The 27,807-nt window shown below is 45.7% G+C and overlaps 1 protein-coding gene across 6 annotated transcripts; it reads right to left on the bottom strand.

Moving 5' to 3' along the window:
• Window positions 1-27,495, bottom strand: LOC134341601 (NACHT, LRR and PYD domains-containing protein 3-like). Of its 6 annotated transcripts, none has more exons than XM_063039461.1 (11): window positions 23,949-23,974; window positions 19,595-19,687; window positions 18,237-18,403; window positions 17,028-17,199; window positions 16,878-16,928; window positions 5,735-7,472; window positions 1,903-1,989; window positions 1,575-1,745; window positions 1,248-1,418; window positions 924-1,091; window positions 1-771 (listed from the first exon to the last, which is right to left on the bottom strand). In XM_063039461.1, the coding sequence occupies exons 1-11, from the start codon at window positions 23,959-23,961 to the stop codon at window positions 684-686; spliced, it is 2,919 nt and encodes a 972-aa protein (XP_062895531.1). In that variant the 5' UTR covers window positions 23,962-23,974; the 3' UTR covers window positions 1-683. The 6 variants fall into 6 exon arrangements, with proteins under 6 accessions (XP_062895531.1, XP_062895535.1, XP_062895536.1 ...); XM_063039462.1 differs by lacking the exon at window positions 23,949-23,974 and adding an exon at window positions 27,014-27,495 and having other exon boundaries at window positions 2-771; XM_063039463.1 differs by lacking the exon at window positions 23,949-23,974 and adding an exon at window positions 26,366-26,408 and having other exon boundaries at window positions 2-771.
• Window positions 27,496-27,807: the final 312 nt, after the last annotated feature.

A 27,807-nucleotide genomic window follows, 5' to 3' on the forward strand; every position in this document is an offset into this window, starting at 1 on the left:
CCCAGGTCACTGTTTCTCCTCTAATGAGACTCAAGTCCGACACCAAGACAGGAAGTTACAGCGGTTTATTGATTTCATCAGGACAAATGTAAATTAAGCAATGTGGGAGCTGCTAACCGGCGGGAATAAAGAAGCTGCTCCCGATTCACTCACAATCAAACACAATTAACTGACCGGCGACAACGAGTGACAGGTTGAATAGTCAGTACCGTTTCTCACCGTCACTTTGCATTGGGGAACCGATAATTATAAAATCATTCAGGGGAGCGTCCGATTTCGCTGCAGATCCAGGACCAGGACTGAGGAATTTGTCTATTTAACATTATTATATCGGCCAACCTGTCGAATTCACCACCTTCAGCAAAGGGAGCAAAAAAAAAAAATCTCTCCCCGGATAATGCGACCCGGGACAATGATGTATCAGAGTGAGCCCTGCCTCGGGGCTCTTCCTGTCTCTGTAATTCCCCGGGATCTCACAAAGCCGAACGTCCGGCGGAGGCAGGGCCGCTGGACGGGAGGAGGAAGTACGTCACTGCGGGACCGCCTCTGACGTCCTAACGTGCTTGGAGCGAGTCAGGGTCCGTTGGCATTTTTGGGAACTAAACCTGGACCTCGGCCGTTAAAGGGGAGGGTGGAGAATCACGCTACATATCCCCATCCCGCGAGTGGGGATGTTCACATATTCAGATGTTCACTGTCAGTCCGGGTCTGGGTTCCAGCAGAGACCTCAGTTTCTTCTGCCCAGTCCAGGTGAACAGGTTCCCCACCAGCCTGAAACAGATGGAAATATAAAGGTGAAACAGACTGAATGCACAACAGTGTCAACAACAAGAGACTGGAGTTAATGTTTCAACAACACTCACCGAAAAATATCACAAGAAAACACGCCGATGTATTTTATTACATTGTATATAAGCACTCACACGATCTGCTCCAGGCTCGGGAGGGTCATTATGAGGCGGCGGAGAGCGGGGACAGATCGGTCCTTCAGCGAGTTTGATCCCAGGTTCAGCTTCGTCAGTGATGGGATTATACTGAGATCGGAGACGAGAACTTCGGTACCAGAATCTGTGAGACCGACATCGTTCAGCCTGGAGATGAGAGAGATTGAGGGTGAAGGACACAGAGAGGCAGGAGACGGTACAAATCCCCAGTTTTTAATCAGTAACAAACTTGCTGATCACATTAACATTCAGTGTCATATACACAGTGACTGTAAACACAACCTCCCATAATCTGGTACTTACCACAGTTTCTGTATTTTACACTCCGGGTTCCTCAAAGCCGCAAACACCAATTTCACTCCTGAATCTCCCAGGTTATTGATACTCAGGTCCAGCTCCCTCACAGATCGGTTTGTACTGAGGGCGGAGACGAGATCCTCGACACCAGAATCTGTCAGACCGACATCCCACAGCCTGGAGATGAGAGAGAGTGAGAGTGAAGGACACAGAGAAAGAGGAGACGGTACAAATCCCCAATGTTTTATCAGTAACACAATTACTGATCATTTTAATGGTCAGTGTCAGACACCTAGTGACTGTAAACACAATCTCCCACAGTCTGGTACTTACCGCAGTTTCTGTATTTTACACCCTGGGTTCCTCAGAGCCGCAGACACCAGTTTCATTCCTGAAATTCCCAGTTCATTATGACTCAGATTCAGCTCTGTCAGTGATAGGTTTGTACTGAGAGCGGAGACGAGATCCTCGGCACCAGAATCTGTGAGACTGACTTTATTCAGCCTGGAGATGAGAGAGAGTGAGGGTGACGGACACAGAGAGAGACAGGAGACGGTACAAATCCCCAGTGTTTATCAGTAACACTATTACTGATCACATTAATGTTCAGTATCAGACACCCAGTGACTGTAAACACAATCTCCCACAGTCTGGTACTTACCCCAGTTTCTGTATTTTACACTCCGGGTTCCTCAGAGCCGCAGACACCAGTTTCACTCCTGAATCTCCCAGTTTATTGTCCCCAAGGCTAAACAGAAAAAAGCGAATTGATGACCAAAGTGATTCAAACCGTGTGTCTGATGGAATTTATCTCACTCTGATATTTCAGGAAATATAAAACCGTTCAGTAAATCACTGGTCGGAGTTCCTATCACTGTTAATGTCCCTCACTACCCACCTGCAGTGTATTCACCGAATGTTAGTAATTTCGTCTGTCGGTGTGACCCTGCAAACTCCACATATTCTGTCCCATTCGCCGACGGCGAGATAAGTGTTCCTGAGATGTGAAAGGGTCGTCAGGGGCAGGGTTGAAGGATGGAAAGAAGTCCCACAGTGAGGAAGGGTTGTGGATGGGAAAGTGTCAGTGGGAGATGGTGGAAAAGACCCCACCCGAGGAATAGGGATAGGAAGACAAACCTACAGCAGGGAGGTGGCTGAGGAAGATAAATCCCACAGGAGGCATGTGGGTGGGAGTGAGAAGCCCACCCACCTGAGGATACCGATGGGAAAAGATCACCATACAAGACGAGGAGGCACAAATAGATTGCGCATGAGAGGTGGTCTGAACTGAATCAATCGGGAGCGGAGATGTCTACATGGGGCCTGAGTATCTGATCGTGAGCAAAGTCACACCGGTGAGAGTCATACCAGGTGAAGGGCAGGGGAGGACAATATAGAAGCATAGGAATACAGAAGAAACGGCGCAATACAGGCCCCTAGGCGCACGATGTTGTGCAGAACATGTACTTGCTTTAGAAATTACCCCAGGATACCCATAGCCCTCTATTTGTCGAAGCTCCATGCAGCTGTCCAGGAGTCTCTTGAAAGACACTATCGAATCCACATTTACCACCGACACCAGCAGCCCATTCCACGCACTCACCACTCTCTGAGTAAAAACCTTACCCCTGGCATCTCCTCTGTACCTACTTCCAAGCAACTTAAAACTGTGCCCTCTCGTGTTAGCTATTTCAGCCCCAGGAAATAGCTTCTGATCATCCGAACGATCAATGCTTCGCATAATCGTATACATCTCCATCAGGTCACCTCTCATCCTCCATCGCTCCAAGGAGAGAAGACCAAAGTCACTCAACCTATTTTCAGTTCCCCAATCCAAGAAACATCCTTAAAAATCTCCTCTGCACCGCTTCTATAGTTCCCACATCCTTACTGTAGTGAAGTGAGCAGAATGATCACAGTACTCCAAGTTGGGTCTGACCAGGGTCCTATATAGCTGTAAGATTACCTTTCGGCTCTTAAATTCAATCACACGATTGATGAAGGCCAATGCACCGTGTACTTTCTTGACCACAGAGTCAACCTGCGCAGCAGCTTTGAGTGTCCTATGGAGTAGGACCCTAAAATATCTCTGATGCTCAACACTGCCAAGAGTCTTACCATTAATACTATAAATCTGCTGTCGTAATTGACCTAACAAACTGAAGCAAATTATTCATTAGTAACTCCGTTATCTCCTCCGGTTCCATACACTCTTTTCCACTGCCAGACTTGATTGGTCCTATTATCCCACGTCTTATCCTTTTGCTCTTCACGTACTTGAGGAATGCCTTGGGGGTTTCCTTAATCCTTCTCGCCAAGGCCTTCTCATGGCCCCTTCTGCCTTTCCCAATTTCATTCTTAAGTTTCCTCCTGCTAGCCTTGGAGTCCCGTCTTCAGCAAAGGGAGTTAGTGTTAGAGATAGAGCTCCTTCTTGAACTCTATCATTACCTAATTTTTTGAACCTTTCGTAAGCTTTACTTTTCTTCTTGACTAGATTTTCAACAGCCTTTGTACACCACGGTTCCTTTACCCTACGATCCTTGCCCTGTGTCATTAGAAAGTACCTACTTAGAACCCTACGCAAATATCCCCTAAACATTTGCCAGATTTCTGCCGTACATTTACCTGAGAATATCTTTTCCTAATTTATGCTTCCAAGTTCCTACCTGATAGCATCATATTTCCCCATTCTCCAATTAAACGCTTTCCTAACTTGTCTGTTCCGATCCCTCTTCGATGCTATGGTAAAGGAGATAGAATTACGATCTCTATCTCCAAAGTGCTCTCTCACTGAGAGACCTGACACCTGAACAGGTTCATCTCCCAATACCAGATCAAGTACAGCCTCTTCTCTTGCAGGCTTATCTACATGTTGTGTCAAGAAACATTGCTGAACACACTTAACAAACTCCACCCCATCCAAACCCCTTCCTCTGGGGTGATTCCAATCAATATGTGGGAAATTAACATCTCCCACCATGACAACACTGTTATTATTGCACCTTTCCAGAATGTGTCTCCCTGTCTGCTTGTCGATGTCCCTGTTACTATTGGGTGGTCTATAAAAACACCTAGTAGGGTTTCTGATCCCTTCTTATTCCTGACTTCCATCCACAGAGACTCCGTAGACAACCCCTCAATGACTTCCTCCTTTTCTGCAGCCGCTTTGTTGATAATGCTTTTTGCATTAAAGTAGACACATGTCAAACCATCAATCTGAGCGCTTCGCTTCTCTATCGCGTGCCTATTCTCTCTCACACACTACCTGCAAACTTTCTCTATTTTTGAGCCAACCGCTCCTTCCTCCGTCTCTTCGGTTTGTTTCGCACCCCCAGCAGTTCTAGTTTAAATTCTCCCCTGTAGCCTTAGCAAAACTGCCTGCCAGGATATTGGTCCCCTCGGTATTCAAGTGCAACCCGTCCTTTTTGTACAGGTCACACCTGCCCCAGAAGAGTCTGCTCCAGAAATTTGAATCCCTGCCCGTGCTCCAATCCCTCAGCCACGCATTTATCCTCCACCTCACTCTATTCCTATACTCACTGTCACGTGGCACAGAAAGTGATCCCGAGATTACTACCTTTGAGGTCCTGCTTCTCAACTTCCTTCCTAACACTCCGAAGTCCGTCTCTTCTCTTATCCTCCCTATGTCATTGGTACCAATATGTACCACAACGTCTGGCTGTTCACCTTCCCACTTCAGGATATCGTGGACGTGATCAGAAACACTCCGGACCCTGGCACCTGGGAGGCAAAACCATCTGTGTTTCTTTGCTGCGTCCAGAGAATCGCCTGTCTGACCCCCTAACTATAGAGTCCACTATCACTGCTGCCAATCTCTTCCGTTCCATACCCTTCTGAGCCACAGAGCCAGACTCTGTGCCAGAGGCGCGGCCACTGTTGATTATCACAGGTATGACGTCCCCACCCCCCAAAAGCACTCAAACAGGACTACTTACTGTTAATGGTGACACCCACAGGTGTACTCTCTAGTGTCTGACTCGTGCCTATCCCTCTTCTGACTCTTCCACGGCCCCAGTGTGAGTACTTGCCTATAACTCCTCTCTATCACCTCCTCACTCTCGATTTCACAGAGGCATTTCTTTCCTTATCACTGGGACAGCCTGCTGACGGTCTCTTGTCCCTCACCAGTGAAGCTCTGACCCACCTGCTGCAGTCAGGGTTGGTCTGGGTGTCAGGAATAGTGAGGTGGAACATTGTCAATGGACGTGTCACAGGCAGCGAGAAACACGGCCGTTCCTGTGCTATACTACCATTAAACCAATGGCCGTTTTTCACTGACCTCATAGAGTCTCCAACATCCCCTCACGAAAAACAACAGAACCCTCCCGTCCTTCGGGGATTACTGCAATATCCCTGGAAATTTGTCACAATTCTTATCAATTGGACTTACTACAGCTTTCCCAAATTTCTTTACATTGAAGCAACATAATTGAACAGTTTCACTGTTAATAGTAAGAGATAAATCAAGTTACCTCAACTCCTGGCACTTGTACAGCACAGGTCCGAGCCGCTGGACTCCTTCACACTGAATGTGGCAGCCAACCAAGTCGAGGTGTTTTATTGTACCACAGTTCCCGATGACATGAGACAGGACCGCGCAGTCAATCGGGGTCAGAGTCCTTCCACGGAATGAAAGTATTTCCACTGATTCCAGTGTGTCCTGAGCCAGCCCACGATTCTGTGACTCAAACAGGTAGTGCAATGTGTTCAGGAGGCTATTTTTACCAGCTTCACTCTCTGTGTTTCCACTCTGGCGTTTAACCTCTTCCTTCACCCAGTCAATCACCCGGCAGGTTGTTTGATGAGGAAATGGACCCAGAAACTCCTCCAGGCCCCGAGCTGTCATTGGGGAGGACAGACCAGCAACAAAGCGGAGAAATACCTCAAATCGCCCATCTGCCATGCTGTGGGCTTTTGTGAGGAATTGGAGGATATCCCCGGGATGTGGATTCAGGAATTGTGCAACTGCAGCTACAAACTCCTGGATGGTGAGATGTGGGAATGTGTACACCACACAGCGGGCAGAATCCTCTCTCTCCAAAAGCTGCATCTGGAACCCGGACAGGAACTGAGAAGGCTGCAGATTGCAGTTGATCAAATCTCCATCTGTGAACACAATCTTCTTCTCGGACACTCCTCTGAAGGCCATCTGACCAACCCTGAGTAACACATCACGTGGGTTCTCAATCTCACTGCCGTGGTTTTTCAGGATGTTGTAAATATAGTAGGAATACAGTTGGGTGATGGTTTGGGGAACTCGCTGCAGGTCCCTGTCACATTTTGTGAAGAAGGGGCCCAGTACCAGAACGAGGATGCAGCAGTAGGCGGGGTTGTAGCTCATGGTGTACAAAATCTCGTTTTCCTCCACGTGTTTAAAAACAGCTTCTGCTACTGTCTGATCTTCAAAATGCCTATAGAAATATTCCTTCCGTTCCTCACCAGAAAATCCTAGTATTTCAGCCCAGAAACTGATCTTAGCCTTTTCCAATAAATGCAACGCAGTGGGGCGGGTGGTCACCAGCACTGAACACCCTGGGAGCAGCTTGTGCTGGATTAAACTGTACACAATGTCAGACACCTTGCACCGAAATTCAGGATCAGTGCATGTGTACTGCGGTTCTGTGTCTCTCCGACTATCAGCAAAATCAATTTTGTCCTTGAACTCATCCAAACCATCGAAAGTAAACAACAATCCCTTTGGGTTCTTCCAGACTTCACTCAGTAAATTCCCAAAGTAAGGATACTGATCCAGAATCAGTTCTTTCAGGTTTATCCGACTGTTAACGGAATTTAAATATCGGAATTTGAAGCTGAAGATAAACTGGAATTGTTGGTATATTTTCCCTGTGGCCCAGTCATAAACAATCTTTTGCACCATCGTTGTTTTCCCAATCCCGGCGACTCCAGCCACTGCTGTTGAACTCCCAGATTTGCATTTACTCCGGGAAAAGCTGTTCTGAAACAATTGCTCAGTCCGGATTTTTTCTTCTTCTCTGCGAAACTGTTTCTCCATCCACTCCTCGTGGTCTCTGCCTCTTGCGAGCAGCTCGTGTTCCACCAGTGCCCGATCTCGGACAGTAGAAATGACCGTGAGCTCAGCGTATCGATCAACCAGCTGGAAAACCTTCACCTTCTCCCTCATCAGGATCGGGTTCACTCTCAGTGTCTCAGTTTGCGCCCGCAGAGTCTCCTTGTGTTTCTGTTGGACATCTTCCATGGGAACAGAGAGTGGTCAATCTGTTAGATGTCTCAACTCAGAACTCAGTATCTGTGTACACAAGTGTTAGCTCAAAGCTATTGCATTAAATGAATTCACCAATGGATGTTCGTACATTGAGGTAAACTCGATTGACAGACCCCAGACGGGACAGAAAGTCGCGGTCTAGATAAACACATCATCATATTTCCACACTAACTCTGCTGTGAAGTTGAGGATTTCCCTGGTAATATACTGACCCCGACTGTCCCGTACTGGACAAATTCCCACTTCTGCCACACCCCTATCATTGCTGTTTTGGAAGAACTTTGAAAGCCCAGTGTTGATGTAGCGTGTGGAGATAGAGAAAAGGATAGTTGGCATTCTGTCAAAGGAACAGGTCGAGGAATCACAGTTCACCCCTCCCCTCTCATCGCCACTGATTCAAAGTACAAAGAATATTTGTTGCTCAGTACGTGTACTGTGGGTGGGCAGCTGAAGTAGAAAATGTGACTGTCTTGTTCGGGTAAGTGAGACAGTCAACATTTTGACACAAAACGCAGACAATTCCCCATTTCCATCATCACAGATGCTGCTCAGCCCACTGAGTTCCTCCAGAAAATGGTTTAAGACGGCAGATATGCAGTCTCATGTCTCTTAAAGAGTCTGTGTTGCAAATAATTAACAGATTCAAGATATCAAATGTAAAGGAGAAGGAAATAGTTATTATTCCCGATCTGATGTAGAACAAAAATTCAGATAAAGAAAGCAATGATAAACACAATAAATATAAATACATACGATACAGGAGTCACTCTGAACTCAGGTAGTTCTGAAGGGAAAATTTTAGAACCGTGCTGGTGGTGGGGTGGGGGTTGTTAGATGTGGAGGGGTGGCTTAGTCTTTGGAGATGTTGATCAGCCTTACTGCTGGAGGAAAGTAACTGATTTTGTTCTTTTTTAATCTTTGTATTAGTTGTCAAGTTCATAAATATAATAACAGTCGTGATACAGAGAGATTGTAATTACATAATTGGTAATAAACATATACAAGAGAAACTACAAATAGCACAAGTGTAAATGAGACCATAAGACCACAAGACAAAGGAGCAGAAGTCGGCCATTCGGCCCATCGAGTCTGCTCCGCCATTTTATCATGAGCTGATCCATTCTCCCATTTAGTCCCACTCCCCCGCCTTCTCACCATAATAATCTTCCAAGCTCTTGATATAATTAATCATGAAGAAAAAAGAAATAAAAAGAAAATGATATCACAAAGAGAAATCCCAAACAAACAAAAAAGCTAAGAAAAATGTACTAAATTATTAGACCCACCCGCCAAAAAAAAAACAAACGGAGCAAAACAAGGTTGAACCAATATATTAGATCAAATACATTCATTCATATCGTCAACTCCGCTCCTCTATTCATATATTCTAAATTAATAAAAAGGATTCGGAAAAGGTCAAACTACATCATATGAAAATGTTGAATAAATGGCTTCCAAGTTTCTTCAAATTTAACTGAAGGATCAAAAATGACACTTCTGATTGTTTTTTTCTAAATTTAAACATGATATAATTTGGGAAAGCCATTGAGATGTAGTAGGGAGACGAGTCTCTTTCCAATTCAATAAAATGGATCTTCTGACCATTAATGTAACAAATGCGATCATCCGACAATCTGAAGAGGATAAAGAGCTATGTTCCATCATTGGCAAACCAAAAATTGCCGTAATAGGATGGGGTTGTAAATCAAAGCGCAAAACTCTTGAAATGATATCAAAAACGTATTTCCAAAAATTTTCCAAGAGAGGGCAAGACCAGAACATATGAGTCAAAGAAGGCACCTCAGAGTGATATCTGTCACAATTAGGATTTATATGGGAGTAAGAACGAGCTAGTTTATCTTTAGACTTGTGGGCCCTATGCACTACCTTAAATGTATCAGCGTATGTTTAGCACATATAGAGGAAGAGCTAACTAATTGTAACATTTTCTCTATAGGTAAGTGAAGTTAAAGTTCCCTTTCCCATTCATTTTTAATTCTATCAGATATAACTGGCTGTATTTTCATAATAATATCAGAAATAGTTCCTATTAATCGCTTCTGATAAGGATTTAAAACTATTTTTTTCCCCGTGATTTCAGCTCAGTATGAAATCGGAAAGGTAGGCAGCGTGGTATTTAAAAAGTTTGTTATTTGTAAATATCTAAAAAGAAAAGGATCTGGGCAAGTTATATTTATTAAACAAATGTTCAAAAGACATGAAACAGTTATTCAAAAATAAATCACGGAAACATGTTATACCCCTTATTTTCCATATCAAAAAGCCTTTATCCATAACAGAGAGTTGAAAAAAATAGACATAATAGGGCTCGATAATATAAATTGGTTCAAACCAAAAAAAAACAAAATTGGAATTATATTCGTAATGTGTGTTTAATTATTGGATTAACCATCTGTTTATTCAATTTAGAAAACACAAAGGGAAGTGAAGTTCCTGAAATAGAAACGAATGAAAACCCTTGTACAGAGTGACCTTCAAGATTTACCCATTGTGGACTTGGAATTATATCCCAATCTTGTGTCCAAAATACTGAATATTGAATATTATTTGCCCAGTAATAGAATCTTATTTTCGGCAGTGCTAAACAACCATCATGGACTTCTTGGACTTCTGTAAATATTTTTTACTATACCTAGGATTTTTATTCTGCCTTATATAAGAGGAAATAGAATCAATAGTATCAAAAATAAAGGTCTAGAAATAAAAATTGGTACCGCATGAAATACATATAAAAATGAAGGTAAAATAATCATTTTAATGACATTTACTTGGCCAATCGGTGATAGGGACAATGGGGACCATTTAGCAAGCAGTTGTTTAATCTGACTAATTAAAGGTAAAAAAAAAAATGAGCTTGAATAAGTCCTTATGCCTCTTAGCAATTTTATTCCCAAATAAGTGGAATAGTCAGTAATCAATCTAAATGGTGAACATCAATAAATGGGAGCCTGAATTTTTAATGGAAAAAGTTCACTCTTACTAAGATTCAATTTGTAACTAGAAAAACTACTAAACTGAGCAAGCAGAGATAATACTGCCGGAATGGATTTCTCAGGTTCAGAAATATATAATATATCATCATCAAACTTGCCAACCCACCCTTCTACCCCCACATCCACGTCGCTAATAAAAATCACGAAAAGTAGAGGTCCCAGAGCAGATCCTTGTGGGACACCACTAGTCACAATCCTCCAATCGGAATGTCCTCCCTCCACCACGACCCTCTGCCTTCTGCAAGCAAGCCAATTCTGAATCCACCTGGCCAAACTTCCCTGGATCCCATGCCTTCTAACTTTCTGAATAAGCCTACCGTGTGGAACCTTGTCAAATGCCTTACTAAAATCCACATAGATCACATCCACTGCACTACCCTCATCTATATGCCTGGTCACCGCCTCAAAGAACTCTATCAGACCTGTTAGACACGATCTGCCCTTCACAAAGCCATGCTGACTGTCCCTGATCAGACCATGATTCTCTAAATGCTTATAGATCCTATCTCTGAGAATCTTTTCCAACAGCCTTCCCACCACAGACCTAAGGCTCACTGGTCTATAATTACCCGGACTATCCCTACTACCTTTTTTGAACAAGGGGACTACATTCGCCTCCCTCCAGTCCTCCGGTACCATTCCCGTGGACAACGAGGACTTAGAGATCCTAGCCAGAGGCTCAGCAATCTCTTCTCTCGCCTCGTGGAGCAGCCTGGGGAATATTCCGTCAGGCCCCGGGGACTTATCTGTCCTAATGTATTTTAACAACTCCAACACCTCCTCTCCCTTAATATCAACATCCTCCGGAGCATCAACCACACTCATATTGTCCTCACCATCATCAAGTTCCCTCTCATTGGTGAATACATATTGCGCCAGTGCTTGAACTCCCCAGTATGTCCTCTCTGAGTGCAGCTTTGAAATTGCCCAGATCAGTAAATAAACCTCTCCAACTGTATTACCTCATCTCTCAAATCTGATATATCACAACTCTGGAATATCGAGCAGCGAATTCTGTCTCTCTCAATCAAGTTCTCATAAAGGCAACAACATCACATTTCCATGTGCTGATCCACTGTCAAGGTCCAAGTACGTGACCCGCAACACTCTCTCCACTCAACTAACCAGCTCAGACTCAACCATTACATCATGTTAACTTGTCCGGCCCTGCCGGCCGGCCTTACAATGAGGATTATTAGCCTAACCTTTTTTCAACCCTTCTTGTCAGGAGATACTGTAGCTGGACAAGTGTTTGGAGTGTCATTTGTAGAGTATTCTGGAAATAGAGACCAGCTCTCTCAGTTATGGAAAGAGGTGGCGATGCCCCGCGTATTGAGGTCCTGAATTAGGGGAAGACAGATTTCAATGTAAGACGAGATCTGGATGAAGTGTGGGAACAGTTACTTGCAGCTACACGACACCTGATGGCAGACTTTTAAAAGGATCTGGGACATTACGGTCTATTAGGACCCTGGTAGGTAAGTACAGGATTTCACGGAGTTTGAAGTGCATGTGAGGTGTGTGCGGGATCTCACAACGTGTCCAGACACTGCCACTGGTTTATGAAGTCTCGCAATGTGTTCGGACCCTGCCAGGAGTGTGCGGTGCCTCACAGTACATCAGGACACTGCCAGAGGGTGTGGAGTCTCATAGTGTGTGAAGAACCTGCCAGGGGCGTGTGGGGTCTCATAGCGTGTTAGGACCCTACCAGCAGTTTGTAGAGTCTCACAGTGTGTCAGGACCCTGCCAGCGGTGTGTAAAGTCTGACACAGTGTCAGGGCCCTGCCAGGGATGTGTGGGATCTAAAGGTGTGCAAGATCCTGCCAACAGTGTGTGGTGTTTCCCAACGTCTCAGGGCCTGAAAAAACAATAAGGGGAGTTTAGAAAGAATGAGGGAGAGAAGCTGAGAGAAAGGACGGCAAGGATACTAAGCTCGAGATTGCTGCCTGTACCACGCGATAGTCAGGACAGGAATACAATGAGGTGGCAGATAAATTCGTGTCTGAAGAATTGGAGCTGGGGCAAGGATTCGGATTTGCGAATATTAAGGACCTCTTCTGCGGTAGTTGAGAACATTTCAAAATAGATGGGTTGCACTTAAATCCTAGGAGTGCCAATACTCTTGCGGACAAGTTTACTCAAGCTGTTGGGAATGGTTTAAAGTAATATGGCAGGAGGATGGGAACCAGTATGATATAATTGAAAATGAGCCAGCGGGTTTACAATTAGATGATGGGTGTAACATGAATGCAAGAAAGTTACCCATGTCTGGATAACACAGAGAGTTAATTTGTACCACTGAGGCAAAATTCAAAAGGGTGAAGAATGCAGGACTGAAGGTGCCGCATTTAAATACGGGTAGCTTTCGGAATAGGGTGGATGAACCCGTGATGTCACTAGACGAATTGGTGGGCATCACTGCGTCATGCCTGAAATTAGACCATAGTTGGGAGATTATCATCGAAATATATTCTTTGCATCGAACGGACAGGCAGGAAGGCATATGTGGTGATGTGGCTCTGTTAGTAAGAGATGGAATTACATCTTTAGAAAAGGATGACATAGGGTCAGAGAATGTTGAATTTTTGTGGGCGGTGTTAAGAAATCGCAATGGTTAAAAACCCATTGTGGGAATCATATATATAAGCCTCCAAATAGTAACCACGATGTGGGGCTGAAATTACAAAGGGAGCTGGAAAAGGCACGTTATAAGGTTAATGACATAATTGTAATGGGGACTTGAATATGCAAGGGGATTGTGAAATCAGGTTGGTGTCGGATCGCAAGAGCGGGAATTTGTTAAATGCCTACGAGATAGCTTTTTTAGAGCAGCTTGTGCTTGAGCCCGCTCGGGGAAATTCTGTCTTATTTCGGGTTCTTCCAATAGGCCAGATATTATTTGGGAGCTTAACGTAAAAGAACCCTTAGGGGGCAGTGATCATAATATGATTGAATTCATACTGCAATTTGAATTGTATTGTATTGAATTGAATTGAATTGAATTTATTTCTTACATCCTTCACATACATGAGGAGTAAAAATCTTGATGTTACGTCTCCATCTAAATGTGCAACGTGCGATCATAGTAATTTATAATATTTTTTAATGAATGGAAAAGTCAATATAATATAGAGTACAGTATAGTCAGCGTGTGTTCATCAGTCTGACGGCCTGGTGGAAGAAGCTGTCCCGGAGCCTGTTGGTCCTGGCTTTTATGCTGTGGTACCGCTTCCCCGACAGTCGCAGCTGGAATAGACTGTGGTTGGGATGGCTTGGGTCCCCAATGATCCTCCGGGCACTTTTTACACACCCTTCCTTGTAAATATCCTGAATCACTGGAAGTTCACAACTACAGATGCGCTGGGCTGTCCACACCACACTCTGCAATGTCCTGTGATTAGGCAAGTACAGTTCTCATACCAGGCAGAGATGCATCCCGTCAGAATGCTCTCTGTTGTGCCCCTGTAGAAAGTTCTTAGGATTTGAGGGCCCATAGCAAACTTCCTCAACCGTCTGAGGTGAAAGAGGCGCTGTTGTGTGTACAGACCACGTGATGTCCTCGGTGATGTGGATCCCGAGGAACTTGAAGCTATTTACCTTCTCAAACCCAGATCCATTGTGTCAATAGCGGTTACCCCGTCTCCATTCCCCCTGTAATCCATAACCAGCTCCTTTCCTTTTTGCGACATTGAGGGGGAGGTTGTTTTCTGGACACCACTGTGTCAGAGAAATTACTTCTTCGCTGTCGGCCACCTCGTTATTGTTTGAGATTAGGCCAATCAATGTAGTATCGTAGAAAATTTAATTATCAGATTGGAGCTGTGGGTGGCGATACAGTCATGGGTACACAGGGAGTAAAGGAGGGGACTCACTACGCAGACCTGTGAGGCTCCTGTGCTGAAGTTCAAAGGGTCGGAGTGAGGGAGCGCACACTTACAACCTGCTGGCGACCTGAGAGGATGTCCAGGATCCAGCTGCATAAAGCCAGGGTCAAGGATGAGGTGTTTAAGCTTCTTGTCGAGCCTGGATGGAACTATTTTGTTGAATGCTGAAGGAGAATGCTGAAATGTTTGAGAAGGAGAAGCATACCTCACATGTATCTGTATTGTAATGGAATAAAAGGAATTACAGATTCATGAGAGAGCACCTTGCACCGGAGGGTTGAAGGAGGATACTGCCGCGAATAATGGCAGAGCAGAGATGGCTGGAGTACATGGGAATAATTCACAAGGCACAGGATAGATATGTGCCACAGAGGAATAAGTACTCAAATGATAACCGGTAACCGTGGCTAACAAAGAGAGCCATTTCTTAGAGGAAATCAGAAGCAGGGTGAACAAAAGAGAGGCAGTGGATGAGAAGGCGTTTGATAAAGTGCAAACATGAGGCTGATGAACAAGATAAAGCTGGTAGAATGAGCAAAACATTGGTATATGGAATACAGTGTTGGAAATTTTATGGCAATGCATTTTTGGTAAAAAAAAAGAACAGTAGTGCTAACTATTATCAAAATGACGAAAAGGTTCAAACATCAGAGGTGCAGACTGAGTCTGTGGTAAAGAAGGCAAATGCGTGTCTTCTTTACCACCGAAGGGTCCAGGCAACTGTGTGTCTGGACGCTGTCAGGAGTGTGTGGAGTCTTACCGTGTGTCAGCACCCTGTTAGGTGTGTGTATGGGTTCTCACAGTGAGTCAGGACCTTTTCAAGTGTGTGTGAGGTCTCACAGTGTGTCAGGACCCTGCCAGGGGTGTGGGGGTCTCACGGATGTCAGGACCCTATCAGGTGTGTGTGTGGGGGGTCACAGATGTCAGGACCCTATCAGGTGTGTGTGGGGGGGGGGTCTGAGAGTCTGTCAGGAACCTGCCAGGGGTGTGGGGGTCTCACGGCGTGTCTGAACATGCTGTGAGTGTGTCGGCTCTCTATTTAACGTATTCGGTGAAATACGGATCGTAGGAAAGCATTGAATGTTGGAATAGTTAATTTAGACAATGTGACAGTGGCAGAAATGTTGTTCTTCAATAATCAGGGATAGAATCTGTTTTGGCGGTGGGAATTTCACTGCTGGGTCTGCTTCGTCGGTAAACAACATGGAGAAGAGTGAAGAACAAGTTTGCAGGCAATTTGTAGAGATTTACCAAATCCATGGTGCCGGTAAACTGAGGGGTTTTATTGCCTGAATGCGGACTGGAAAAGCATTAACAAAGGTGACAGAGACGGGAGCAATTTGTAAACTTCCTGAATCATCTCTCTCTCTGGTCCCAAATTAAAATTAACGTCTTTGGAATTTGTTCTTGGAAATGAGAGAGGCTGAACTAGGGTTCTGACCGAGATTCCTTATGTTTCTGTTCAAGAGCTTCGAATAATCGGATAAGATATGGTCTGATGCAATATCAATAAGTTTTGTGATTTCCCTTTCCTTCGCACTTTCCTCTGTTAAATGTGGAGCTGTGTGATACAACACAGACAGCGATGGTGAAGCTTTACAACACGATGTGCTTACGGACGTAGTGAGCTTCTCATCCACACGGTAACAAATTAATGATTTTTTATATTATTTATAGATATATTCAGTTCTTTCCACCTTCCCTGCCGCAATCTCAAAATACCCGGTTTCTCTGTCTTAATTCCCGTCTCTTACCCTTCCACAGTGCCCACAAGACAAAACCGGCACACATGAATTCCAGCTTTTGCGGACTGAGCTGAGCATTTTGTCTCCCATTTCATCCTCACTAGCATTGTCTAAGGGACTTCCCAGGATTGTGGAGTTGGAAATTACACTGGATACCTGTAGTAGTGTTTGCACTAAGGTAGTGCAGATGTGAACAGAGTGGGGTTCATATGCTGCTCTGGTGGTGAACAGACTACTTGGGTTGTAATCTGCTTTTCTCATTAAATGAATGGTCTCATTGTTATTCTGTGACGAGAACCTCAATGGACCCCCAACTCTTAAAATGACGACCCGTATGATCTGAGGGAATTTAGGAAAGTGATTTAGGTTGAGGGCTGTTCCGGATGGTGGGTAGCTGTAGGAGAACGATTTCACCATTTGCAGTGAAGAAATTTCTCTGATTTTCGCTCCTCCGGATTGTCCTCTTCTCCACTCCGACGCCGGTGGAGGGACATGTCATTGCAGGACCCAGAGAGGAGTGATCCCTTTCAGAAAACTTCCCAACTCTCTGAGTTGTTCCTCATACAGTTCCATGAAAACTCTTCGTCCAGCAAACATTTTCCATGCGTCTGACTGTGCACTGTGTCAAGGTGCCAACACTTAACTAGGTAAATATCCGTGGCTCAACAACGATATGGCCCTATGCAATATCAACCAAAAGTCTATCAAACAGACTTTTCTTCACTTACCTTTCAGGTCTCTGGGCATCGTTGGTACGGGTCGATGGACCGGAACACAACCTGTTCGGATTTAAACAATATGAGGAGTAGAAATCTGTAAGATTATTTAGTGTCTTGTGTTTAAATCCAAAATTAAATCAATCTCTAATATTATCTCACCATGTCCCTGCATTTCTTTCAGTATTTTGTCTAACTTTGGGACACCATTCCGCATTTCCACAAAGGTTTCCCACATCACCCTCCGGGCGCGGGAGCCTTTCTCCATCACCAGGCTCAGGAGGAGTCTAGAACTGTCCGCCCGCTCTCCCTTGTCAGCGAGATCAGAGATTTTCTGTGAAGAGTAACAGTGTACATATTGGGGACTGACAGAGTCACACAGAGAATGAGAATTAAATGATGTGCTCTGTAATGGGATCACACTGAGCAGTCACCCGGACGGGAGTTGATCCTGTCTGGACATGGACTGTACATTCTGAGTGCAGAGCACACGGAGGGACATTCACCGTGAACCTGGTCCACCAGTCAATGAGATCCTGGCTGGTCTGTGACCGCTTCATTGACGTGGCTCCAAATCCATAAATAATTTGTCACCGGATGTCACGGTATAAAATAGAAACAAGAAAATATCGATCACAGATGAAGGAAAAAGACAAAAAAAAACAGAGCTGGTTTTAGAACAAGGTGTGCAGTCTCAGAGAAGTTGCAGCAAAAGATGATGTGATTCATCTCCTCAGTCCACCAGTGTCCAACATGACAGCGGATTGCCAGCTGACAGCTGACGGCCTTTCTTATGGCTTTCCCAGCAGAGGTTTATTCAGTGATTACATAGAAACATAGAAACATAGAAAATAGGTGCAGGAGTAGGCCATTCGGCCCTTCGAGCCTGCACCGCCATTTATTATGATCATGGCTGATCATCCAACTCAGAACACATTACAACGTGGCAGTATTCCCAAATCGACACTGTCTGCAGTTACAGATCGTAACACAAACATCACCACGCAGAACAGAACACGCTCGATTCCTGTGACATCCATTGATGATGACCCTCTTCTCACTGATATCCATCCGACACGCTCCACGGTCTTCCCAAACCGAAACTTCCTGTCATATTTCCATTTAATATCCTTTACTATAACCACTTGCAGATTTTTTCTTCCCGCTCCCCTTGCTTTGAACACTGCGCAGCCGCCTGGAGTATTTTCACCCGTTTCTATCACTGATCCAGATTCACATTTTGAGATTGGACTTACAGTATTTATTTTCAAGTTGTTCTTTTATCTGCGTTAATACCTGATGAGTCAGAATCCCGACACGCATCGGTCCTGTGATGTGCGAAACTTCAAACCCATTCTCCCTCTCACTCACCCGATGCTCCTCTCCACTGAACTGATTCTCGGCCGTTAACGCCAGGCTCACTCCGTACACCCCTCCTTCCATCGCCTGCTCCAGCCTGTCCCGGTAGAAATCCGTCAGCTGCAGCAGCTGGAAATCGTCCCAGCCTGCCAGGAGCTCGGTGATCACTGAGCTCGGACCTGTGAAGGAAAATGCAGAAAATTAAAGGCATTACTGACCCCGTATTAGGCAGCAACTTTCTCTCTGGAACCTGAAGATGGAGCGACAAACACAGTCCGACATATAAATAGGGCCGGGGGAGAGCGGGAGAGGCTAGAGAATGTGGGATAATAGAGGCGGTGGGGGATAGATGGAAGGGGGATGGTTAGTGGGGAGAATAATAGAGGGAAGTGAGTTGAATAGAGTGAGGGGGAAAGGGAGTGGATGGGAGAGAGGGGGTTGGGGAATGGAGAGGGAGGGGGGAGAGAGGGAGGCGGAGGGAAGAATGGGGGGAGAAAGAGGGAGGGGCTGGGGATGAGGGAGGAGACGGCGGAGAGTGGGAGGCTAGTGCGAGGTGGGGAGAAAGAGGAGAGGGGGAGAGAGGAGAAAGGGAGAGGGGAGGGGAGAGAGAGGAGATGGGGGGGAGTGTCTAGCTCCATCTGTTGAAGGCTGTGATCTTTCCTGTCCCCTGGACTATACGGTCTCTATTTGGGACCTGTACTTGGAAAGGACTGTGCTTATTCCTGAGAACATATTAACCCATCACCATCACTCTCCTGGTACTGCCCATCACCACCGTTTTGCTTTGGTCAGATTCTGGTGCTCTGCCTGGCTGGTCAACCCGTTCCTCGAAAACTCTGTGGAATATCTCACAAAATGCTGCAAGAACTCAGCAGGTCAGGCAGCATCTATGGAGGAGAATAAACAATCAACGTTTCCGGCTAAGGTCCACCAGCGGGACTGGAGATGAAGCGGTCAGAAATTCTAGATACTGACCCATTCCTTTCTAGTCCTTATTGTCAATTGTTTATTCCTCTCCGCAGATGCTGCCTGACGTGCTGAGTTCCGTCAACATTTTGTGTGTCTTTGTGGAGCTCAGAACTTTCAGCATCTAGAGAGTGTCTTTTGTTCAGGAACGCCCCATTGTTTTAATGTGCATCACAATATACTTGAAGGAGCATGAATCAGACAGTAAATGTACCCAGTCCACGCGTGACTGTGCTTCGCCAACCTTCCCAACCCCCGCCATGAGCTATTTCTCTCTCTCTCTCTCCTAATCTCCTAATCTCTGCTCAGTCTCTTCACAAATATTTTGTGCATTGCCAATACTGAATTAAAACCAGACACAGAGTAGATTTAATGTTTATCAATTAAAATACTTCGCAACATACCCGTGTCCTTTCCTGATGTTGACGTCATTGGAATTCCTTCTGTACTCTCCCCCTTAATCATTCTGAGGACAGGTGTAGTCAGATTATGGAGCTCTGTAACAAACAAAGTTTACAATATGGTCAGACTTTGAATGAAGTGTAAAGGAAGATGCCCTTTTATTTTTAAACAGAACGACACACTTCCAAACATATTCGGCCTATCCACCGAACACGTGATCTTCCTGCAGCCATCCACACACTGTCACACAATGTCCATTTCCACTGTATCTATGGATTGTACACAGTGCCGTGATTGTCCGGGGTATCTACTCGCAATGCCAATATCCGTTCTATCCATGAACGCTACAGAGGGCCGGGATGTTCCGAGGTATCTATTCTCCATATTGCAGTCGATTCCGTTTTAGAAAGCAAACTTGTGTCCTAGACCTGTCATGGTCCCGTCTGGCTGCCCCACAACACCCCATCCCGCTTCAATCTCCTTGATTCTGCCTTAATTCCAGTCGTTAGATTCCCAATTCCTGCTAGTTCACTTAATTACAGCACACCTGCTTTCCATCAGAGTCTGCAGGATAACAACTCTGGCATCATAACCACGGGTCGCCAGTTCGTTCGTCGATTCCTGTCTGGTAACCTCGTCTCCCGATCACTTAGGAACTTTAGTTCTAAATTCAGCCCCAGTTTCTGGATATTCTACGAAAACCTCGTCTCCGGGTCAAGACTCCCCTGGTTATCTGTTCCATGGTCGCGACTGTGCGAGTACCTCTCAACCCTATCTCTGTGTCTGTGTCCTGCACTTGGGTTCGCCCCCAGTCACTCCTTGTAACAGAACGAACTGTCCAAGAATGAACCCAGCGGACACAAAACCCCTGCAACGGGCCCTCGCCAGCCAGGCTACCCTACTGTGCCTACACTATCAACAGCTCAGAGACGTCATGGAGAGTCTCTGTGCCCTGTCCGAGAATGTAAAGAAGGTCAGTAAGCAGGTCTACCGAGTATCCTCTTACTCCGTCCCTTCCGAGAACCCAGTCTGACCACCCCGCACAGCCTGGGATGGCAACGCCTGGAGGGTCGGCAGCACGATCACCAAGAGAGTCGCACGTACCCAAACCGAAACCCTACGCTGGGGACATAGGGAATGCCTGTGGAAAACACTCCCATCGGCCACCCGCTGGATTACGTCGTCCCCTACTTGTCCCTAGTCGTCCCTGGTCTCACAAAGCACTGGATTTTCTCACGGGATTACTCCCTTCACATGGGAGCACCGCCGCCCTCACCGTGGTGGACCGTTTTTCCAAGAGTGTGCACTTTGTAGCCCTCCCTAAACTCTCTTCTGCTCAGGACACTGCAGACCCTCTCGTCCACCACTTCTTCCGCATTCCCGCAATTCCTTCGGACATTATCTCCGACCAGGGCCCCAATTCTTTTCGCAAGTCTGGAGATCCTTTTCTTGAGCCCTGGGTGTCTCAGTGTCCGGCTTCCATTCACAGACGAACGGGCAAACGAAACGGGTGAACCAGGATTTGGAGGCGGCGCTACGTTGCATAACAGCCAACAACCCGTCTACCTGGAGCAACCACCTCGCGTGGGTAGAGTACGCCCACAACTCTCTGGTCAGTACCGCCACCGGAAGATCTCCCTTTGAATGTTCTCTTGGTCACCAACCCCCGCTGTTTCCCGATCAGGAAGAGGATATTGCCCTGTCTTCTGTTCAGGCCCATCTCCGCCGGTGCCGCAAGGTCTGGCAAGACACACGCACGGCCCTGCTCCAATCAGCCGACCGCAACCGGACTCCTACACCCGAGTATCTACCTGGTCAGAAGGTGTGGCTCTCGACTAAAGACATTCCTCTCAAGAACGAGCCCAAGAAGCTCGCCCCTCGTTTCCTGGGACATTTCGAGATTGAGAGGATTATAAACCCCACGGAGGTTCGACTCAAACTGCCTAAATCTATGTACGTCCATACTACATTTCACGTTTCACAATTAAAACGAGTTTCTGTCAGCCCCTTGTGCACTCCAACCGAACCCCCTCCACCTGCCTGGATCATCGACGACTACCCGGCCTACACCGTCCGGCAGTTACTGTATGTGTGCCGTCGGGGCAGGGGCCTCCAGTACCTGGTCGACTGGGAAGGATACGGCCCGGAGGAACGTTCCCAGATTCCACACTCCTTCATCCTGGGCCCTTCCATCATCCGTGACTTCCATCGGGACCATCCAGACAAGCCTGGGAGATCGCCTGGAGGCACCCGTTGAGGGGGGCTACTGTCATGGTCCCGTTCAGCTGTCCTCCTTCTTGCTCCCATCTCCTTGATTATGCCTTAATTCCAGTCATTAGATTTGCAATTGCTGCTAGTTCACTTAATTACAGCACACCTGGTTTCCATCAGAGACTGCAGGATAGGAACTCTGGCGTCACAACCACGAGTCGTGTGAGGGGATCCAGGAGTGCCCCTATTCACTGTTTGAAGAGAGGCAGAGAGAGACATTTATCATTGATGGCTTGTTTGGAAAGGAGAGAGAGACGAAGATTGACGGGTGGACTGACACGGGAGTTAACTTTGGAGTTTTACTTTGGAGATAAAAACTGAGCAGCTGGAAGGTTGCTATGGTGACCAACAGCACATTATTGATGTCACTTCCAAGGACTTGCTGCCTGCTCGAATTCCTTTACAGACAAAGGAAAGAGGCACTCTTTGAATGACAGGTGATGCTCAGCCTGGTGAAATAAATAGGTCAGATGATACAGACCTTAGACACATGATCTGGACACTGAGTGAGCATTGTTGTGCCCGCAGAGAAAGTGGGTTTTGGAGGATCGATCAGGTGGATTGATCCCAGTGCTCTGCCAGTGAAAATTGAAAGGCAAGACCGATGGGGAGTTGTCCATGTGTCCGACCCTGGCCTGGGTAGACAGCTCAACCACGCCGAAGTACGGTCCCCTTTGTTGTTAAGTCACAGTCGGTGACTTGTGAAGGATTTCGGAGGACGACAAGAAGATCGACGGCAACAGCTCACCTAAAGACTCAATTCTCTCTCTCTCTCTCTCTCTCTCTCTCTCTCTCTCCTCAACTAAATTCCACGAACAGAACTGAACTGAACTTTACTCAACATCGTAAGACTGTATCTTGTTACCCCTAGACTTAAAGAAGCTTGGTTATCATACATATTTTTCCACACTTACTGATTTACTTATATATATAAAATTATTGCTAACCTGTTTGATTTATTTATATTGATATTTATTGTATTGCGTAGTTGTTAATAAATATTATTAGTTATTAGCAATACTAGAATACAAAGTGGTTTCTATTTCTGCTGGTTTCTTTATTCCCGTCACAGGGTACGTAGCAGTTGCCAGTTCCTTAGTCGATTCCCGTGTGTTAACCTCGTTTCCAGATCACTTAGGACCGTTAGTTCTAAATTCAGCTCCAGCCTTTAGATATTCTACGAAAACCTCGTCTCCAGGTCAAGATTCCCCGGTTATCTGTTCCATGTTCGTCACTGTGCGAGCACCTGTCAACCCTATCTCTCTGTCTGTGTCCTGCACTTGGGCTCTTCCCCAGTCACTCCTTGTAACAGGACCGGGAGTGTTGTGTCAACCGAAAGGCAAGTTAGGTTTTGCAGTCAGCGCCCATCTACAACACGCGGGTTGAAACACTTGTGCGGACCACCTCGTCACACATCAGTCAGACCTGACTTCTCAGACACATGTGATTCTCGCCGTCTCCTTTCAGTTTCACATTGCCTGGCATTGACATCTGTGGCAATATGTGGTTTGAGTCTATGTAGAAACGCTCGGACATCCCGCAGGACGCAATCTCACCCACAGCATCGTGACATCCTGTCCTGAACCACTATAGTTTCTCCGGTAGGATCTTAAGACCAGTATTAGCACCTAAACTCCAGTCAAGACTTCTTTGTCCATATGACCTGGCTATTATCAGAGTGCTGTTTAGCACCTTGTTAAGCACGATGTAGACCCACCATGCATCCAAAAACAAAAGCAAGCTGACAAAAACAGATTTAACATAAATAAAACAAAATGCTGGAATTATTCAGGCTTTCAAGCGATATTTACATTTGCCGAATCCAGAGATCTTATTTTGGGATCTGTGACACTGTTCCGAAAACAACCACAAAATGCTGGAGGATAACAGCCGATCACGCAGCACCAATAGAGAGGAGTAAACAGTTCCCGTTTCGGGTTATGAAAGTCCTCTCTTTCGATGCTGACTGACCAGCTGGGCTCCTCTAGCATTTCGCGTGTGTTACTTTATTTCCTGCATTTGTAGACTGTCTCGTGTTTACTATTTCCAGTGGCGATTTCCCTGCTATTCATAATGTAAACTCACCACCATTCCGCATTACTAGCACCTCCACATCGGGACTGAACAACACGCTGATTGTTTACTTATCACCCACGCTGCCTCGATGCGTTTGATCTGTTCTTTTACAGCATCGCGTGTTCTATCATAATGAGCAGCCAAATCTGGTCATTTTACAGCCGCATCTCCGGAACAGCGATTAGTCCGGAGTCAAAGGTGATGCTTCTGGAAGAGTAAAGAAAATCTATAGAGGTTTTCATTTGGACAACTATGATTAGACGAAGTGCAACATCGGAGAAAGCTGATATTGGAGAAAAAAATAATCTTTAGAACGATTTTGATTGTGCGAACAACCGCTGAGTGAAACGCAGCGATGAAAGTACAGAATACTGTGTGTGTGTGTGGGGGGGGGGGGGGAGATAATGTAGGAAAGGAGGAAAGAATGGGGCTAGATCATAATAATTATCAAGGGACCGAGAGGCGCGCTACCCGCTCACTGTTATTCCGGGTACAGACTCCCCATCGCTCTCACGCATCAGCTGTTCAGCTCACCAAGTGAGTTACACGGTCCATCTACAAACCCACATGGGGAACAGAATTAACGCACAATGTTGGGTGAAAGTCCTTAAACAGCGTATTGTTTGTTGTCAGTTCAACCACATACAGTTGCCTGCAAAAGTTCGAGCACCCCAGGTCAAAATTTCTGTTACTGTGAATAGCTAAGCAAGTAAAAGATGAACTGATTTATAAAAGGCACAAAGTTAAAGATGACATATTTATTTAATATTTTAAGCAAGAAAACTTTTTTTTTTAAATTTCTTTCTTTTACAGTTTCAAAATAACAAAAAAGGGAAAGGGCCCCAAGCAAAAGTTTGGGCACCCAGCACGGCAGTAGTTAGTAATACCCCCTTTGGCAAGTATCATAACTTGTAAACGCTTTTTTGTAGCCAGCAAAGAGTCTTTCTATTCTTGTTTGGAGGATTTTCGCCCACTCTTCCTTGCAAAAGGCTTCTAGTTCTGTGAGATTCTAGGGCCGTCTTGCATGCACTGCTCATTTGAGGGGTATCCACAGATTCTCGCTGCTGTTTAGGTCAGAGGACTGTGAGGGCCATGGCAAAACCTTCAGCTTGCTGCTCTTGAGGTAGTCAATTGCGGATTTCGAGGTGTGTTTACGTTCAATTTCCTGTTGTAGAAGCCATCCTCTTTCACCTTCGGCTATTTTACAGATGGTGTGATGTTTGCTTCCAGAATTTGCTAGTATTTAATTGAATTATTTCTTCCCTCTAACAGTGAAATCTTCCCCATACCACTGGCTGCAACACAAGCCCAAAGCATGATCGATCCACCCCTGAGCTTAACATTTGGAGAAGTGTTCTTTTCATGAAATTCTGCACTCTTTTTTCTCCAAACATACCTTTCCTCATTGCGGCCAGAAAAGTTATATTTTAACTTCATTAGTCCTCAGGACTTGTTTCCAAAATGTATCAGGGTTGTTTAGATGTTCTTTTGAACCTTTCGAATAGAATGTTTTTCTATTCAACCTGCGTGGACAGTTCAGTCTGAGATGAGGTCTATATTGACATTTTCTGGCACCAGTGGGAGCTAAATAACTCGCACGTCGCTTGACGGTAGTTGTCTTACAGATGACGGGCGCGCAAGGTTTCCCAAATCGTCTCAGAGTGAGCCCCGGAGCGCGAGAGTAACAAACTCCGCGAGAGGGCGCGTGTTGGGCGGGGTCCTGGTGCAGGAGAGCCCCAGGGAGTCTACGGCAGGATTAAGAGGGAACGAGAAGCGTGCCTATCGGTCCACTACCGTGCTGTTCATCTCACAGAGTTAGTCATAAATTCGATCCCCTAACGCAGCTGGGGCACATAAGTAACGCACAAATCTGCATGTTAATAATTTATTGGTTTAATGTTTGTTTTCAGTTCAACCGTAAACATAAAATCATATCTCCCTTCGCATGCAGTCATTATACCAGCTTACACTGATAAAATTGTTGGAGCTTTTCTAGTCAACACACTAACACGCATAACTGGACCAGGTGGCCCCTCGAATCTGCTGCTGTAGATAAGGAGATCATGTCTGATCAGATCTAGAATTTCATTACGTACTCCGCCACGTCCATCCCCGTAATACTTCAAACCCACAGTTTATCAACAATCAAAGACTTTGCTTCCACTAGCCATCGAGGAAAAGATCTCAAAACACCCACAATCGACACAAGAACAACACAAGTATTCCTCTGAAATAACAAATTATGAAAAGGTAACAGGTGATTATTGTACAAATCACGCACTCTTGCTTTGAAACAGGTGGCCATTGCTCTTAATCTTTACTTTACCTGTGGAAAATGCCAATCGTAAAAACTGGAAGCAGTAGAGACAATTGGTTGTTCAGAAACAATGATCCGACATAAATACCAGAAGCTGAGTTACTCTCACCTCAATTCCACTAGAATATTCTGAGTGGGGTAATTGTTTGCCGTTCCTTACAAATAACCCTGCCCACTACCGCACACTGATCTCTTGTAACCATGGCAACACACTCTATGCAGGAGGAATTGTATTGAATACAATATTAAACTTCTTTCACACTTGAATGGCAGTGTTTTGTCGAACGGCCTCTCCCTGTTCTGAGGAATGTGCGCGGTCAGGAAGCTGCCCTACACTTAATCTGAGCTCCGGCTGTCACTAAACAATAACCCGCATCTTTCAAATCAATCAATGACCTGGCCTCTTCCCTTTCCATTCCAGCCCCGATGAAGGGTCTCGGTGCGAAACGTTGACTGTTTATTCCCATCCGTAGGTGCTGCAGAGTCTGAGCTCAGGGTCTGTGTGTGAGCAGCTTCCTGTCCGCACACATTCCCCAGAACAGGGAGCAGCCGTTCTGACGTTCTCCAACCGGTTCGACAAAACACTGTCATTCAAGTGTGAAGACATTTTAATATTGTTTTTAACCCTTTCTGCATCACTACCGATATGAAAGATGCATTCTTCCACCCTGGAGAGTATTTGTGGTCCCGATCCCGACCAAAGCCTAGCTTCGCTGTAAGCGCTGAATAATTGTAAAGGATCATAGACAACACTTACTGTCCCTCTGATGTCGTAACCGGACGGCGTTCAGTGTGGTCCCGGGAAATCACAGTCTGACATTCCGAGTGAACGATAATGGTCCTGCACCGGTGTGCTCACTCTGTACGTCTGAGCTGTTGCTTACGGTGGCCACTCGGCTATAAAGTGACCGTCGGCTGATTACACATGAATAGGGCCGGGAGAGCGGGAGTAAAGTAGGACAGCCGCACTCCGGGTCACACTAACTCTCGACGGCCCGGGATAGGACCGGCAGCAGGAAGAAGCGGGATTGGGACAAATATAGCAACAGTAAACAGGAAAGAAAACAGGCTGAGTTAACCTTCCCTCACGGCCGCAGATAGTTTCTGTCTGGATTTCCCTGTTCACCGCTCCTTGTTCTTTCATCTCAACAAGTGGAATCTCAACCAGTTTCATTCAGCCAGTCCAAAGCTGAGAATTTGATCCAGCCCGGGTTCGGGGAGGGTCTGAGCTCCGCCCAGTGTGAGACGCTGCTGCCCGACACAGAACGAGTTTCTGCTCAAACTCCCCCCTCACCTATCCCTACACAAGGAGCCGCATTTCTGCTGAAACCAGACAAAACACATTCGACAATTTACTCCCACCTAACAGGAACACAATTTGCCAAAGATTTTCTCAGTGCTTCTAGATTCAGGGGAGTTCATTCACATTCATTATTTAACACTACCTTTCAAAGATTACTGCTTTTGCATCCGGGCAACTGCTGTCGCAATACCTCCCCGCAACCACGGTTAACAGCGGGTTTCATTTCACAGGCCGAGGTTGTTGACCCG

This window comes from Mobula hypostoma, unplaced genomic scaffold, assembly GCF_963921235.1.
Source record: "Mobula hypostoma unplaced genomic scaffold, sMobHyp1.1 scaffold_36, whole genome shotgun sequence".
Taxonomy (NCBI): Eukaryota; Metazoa; Chordata; class Chondrichthyes; order Myliobatiformes; family Myliobatidae; genus Mobula; species Mobula hypostoma.

What these genes read in the sequence shown, in the direction of transcription:
- LOC134341601 (XM_063039461.1), bottom strand. An exon ending in TGTAAAATACAGAAACTGCG is followed by an intron (nt 1,419 to 1,574) that starts GTAAGTACCAGA and finishes TCTCATCTCCAG; the next exon opens with GCTGTGGGATGTCGGTCTGA. An exon ending in CCGAGCCTGGAGCAGATCGT is followed by an intron (nt 772 to 923) that starts GTGAGTGCTTAT and finishes CATCTGTTTCAG; the next exon opens with GCTGGTGGGGAACCTGTTCA.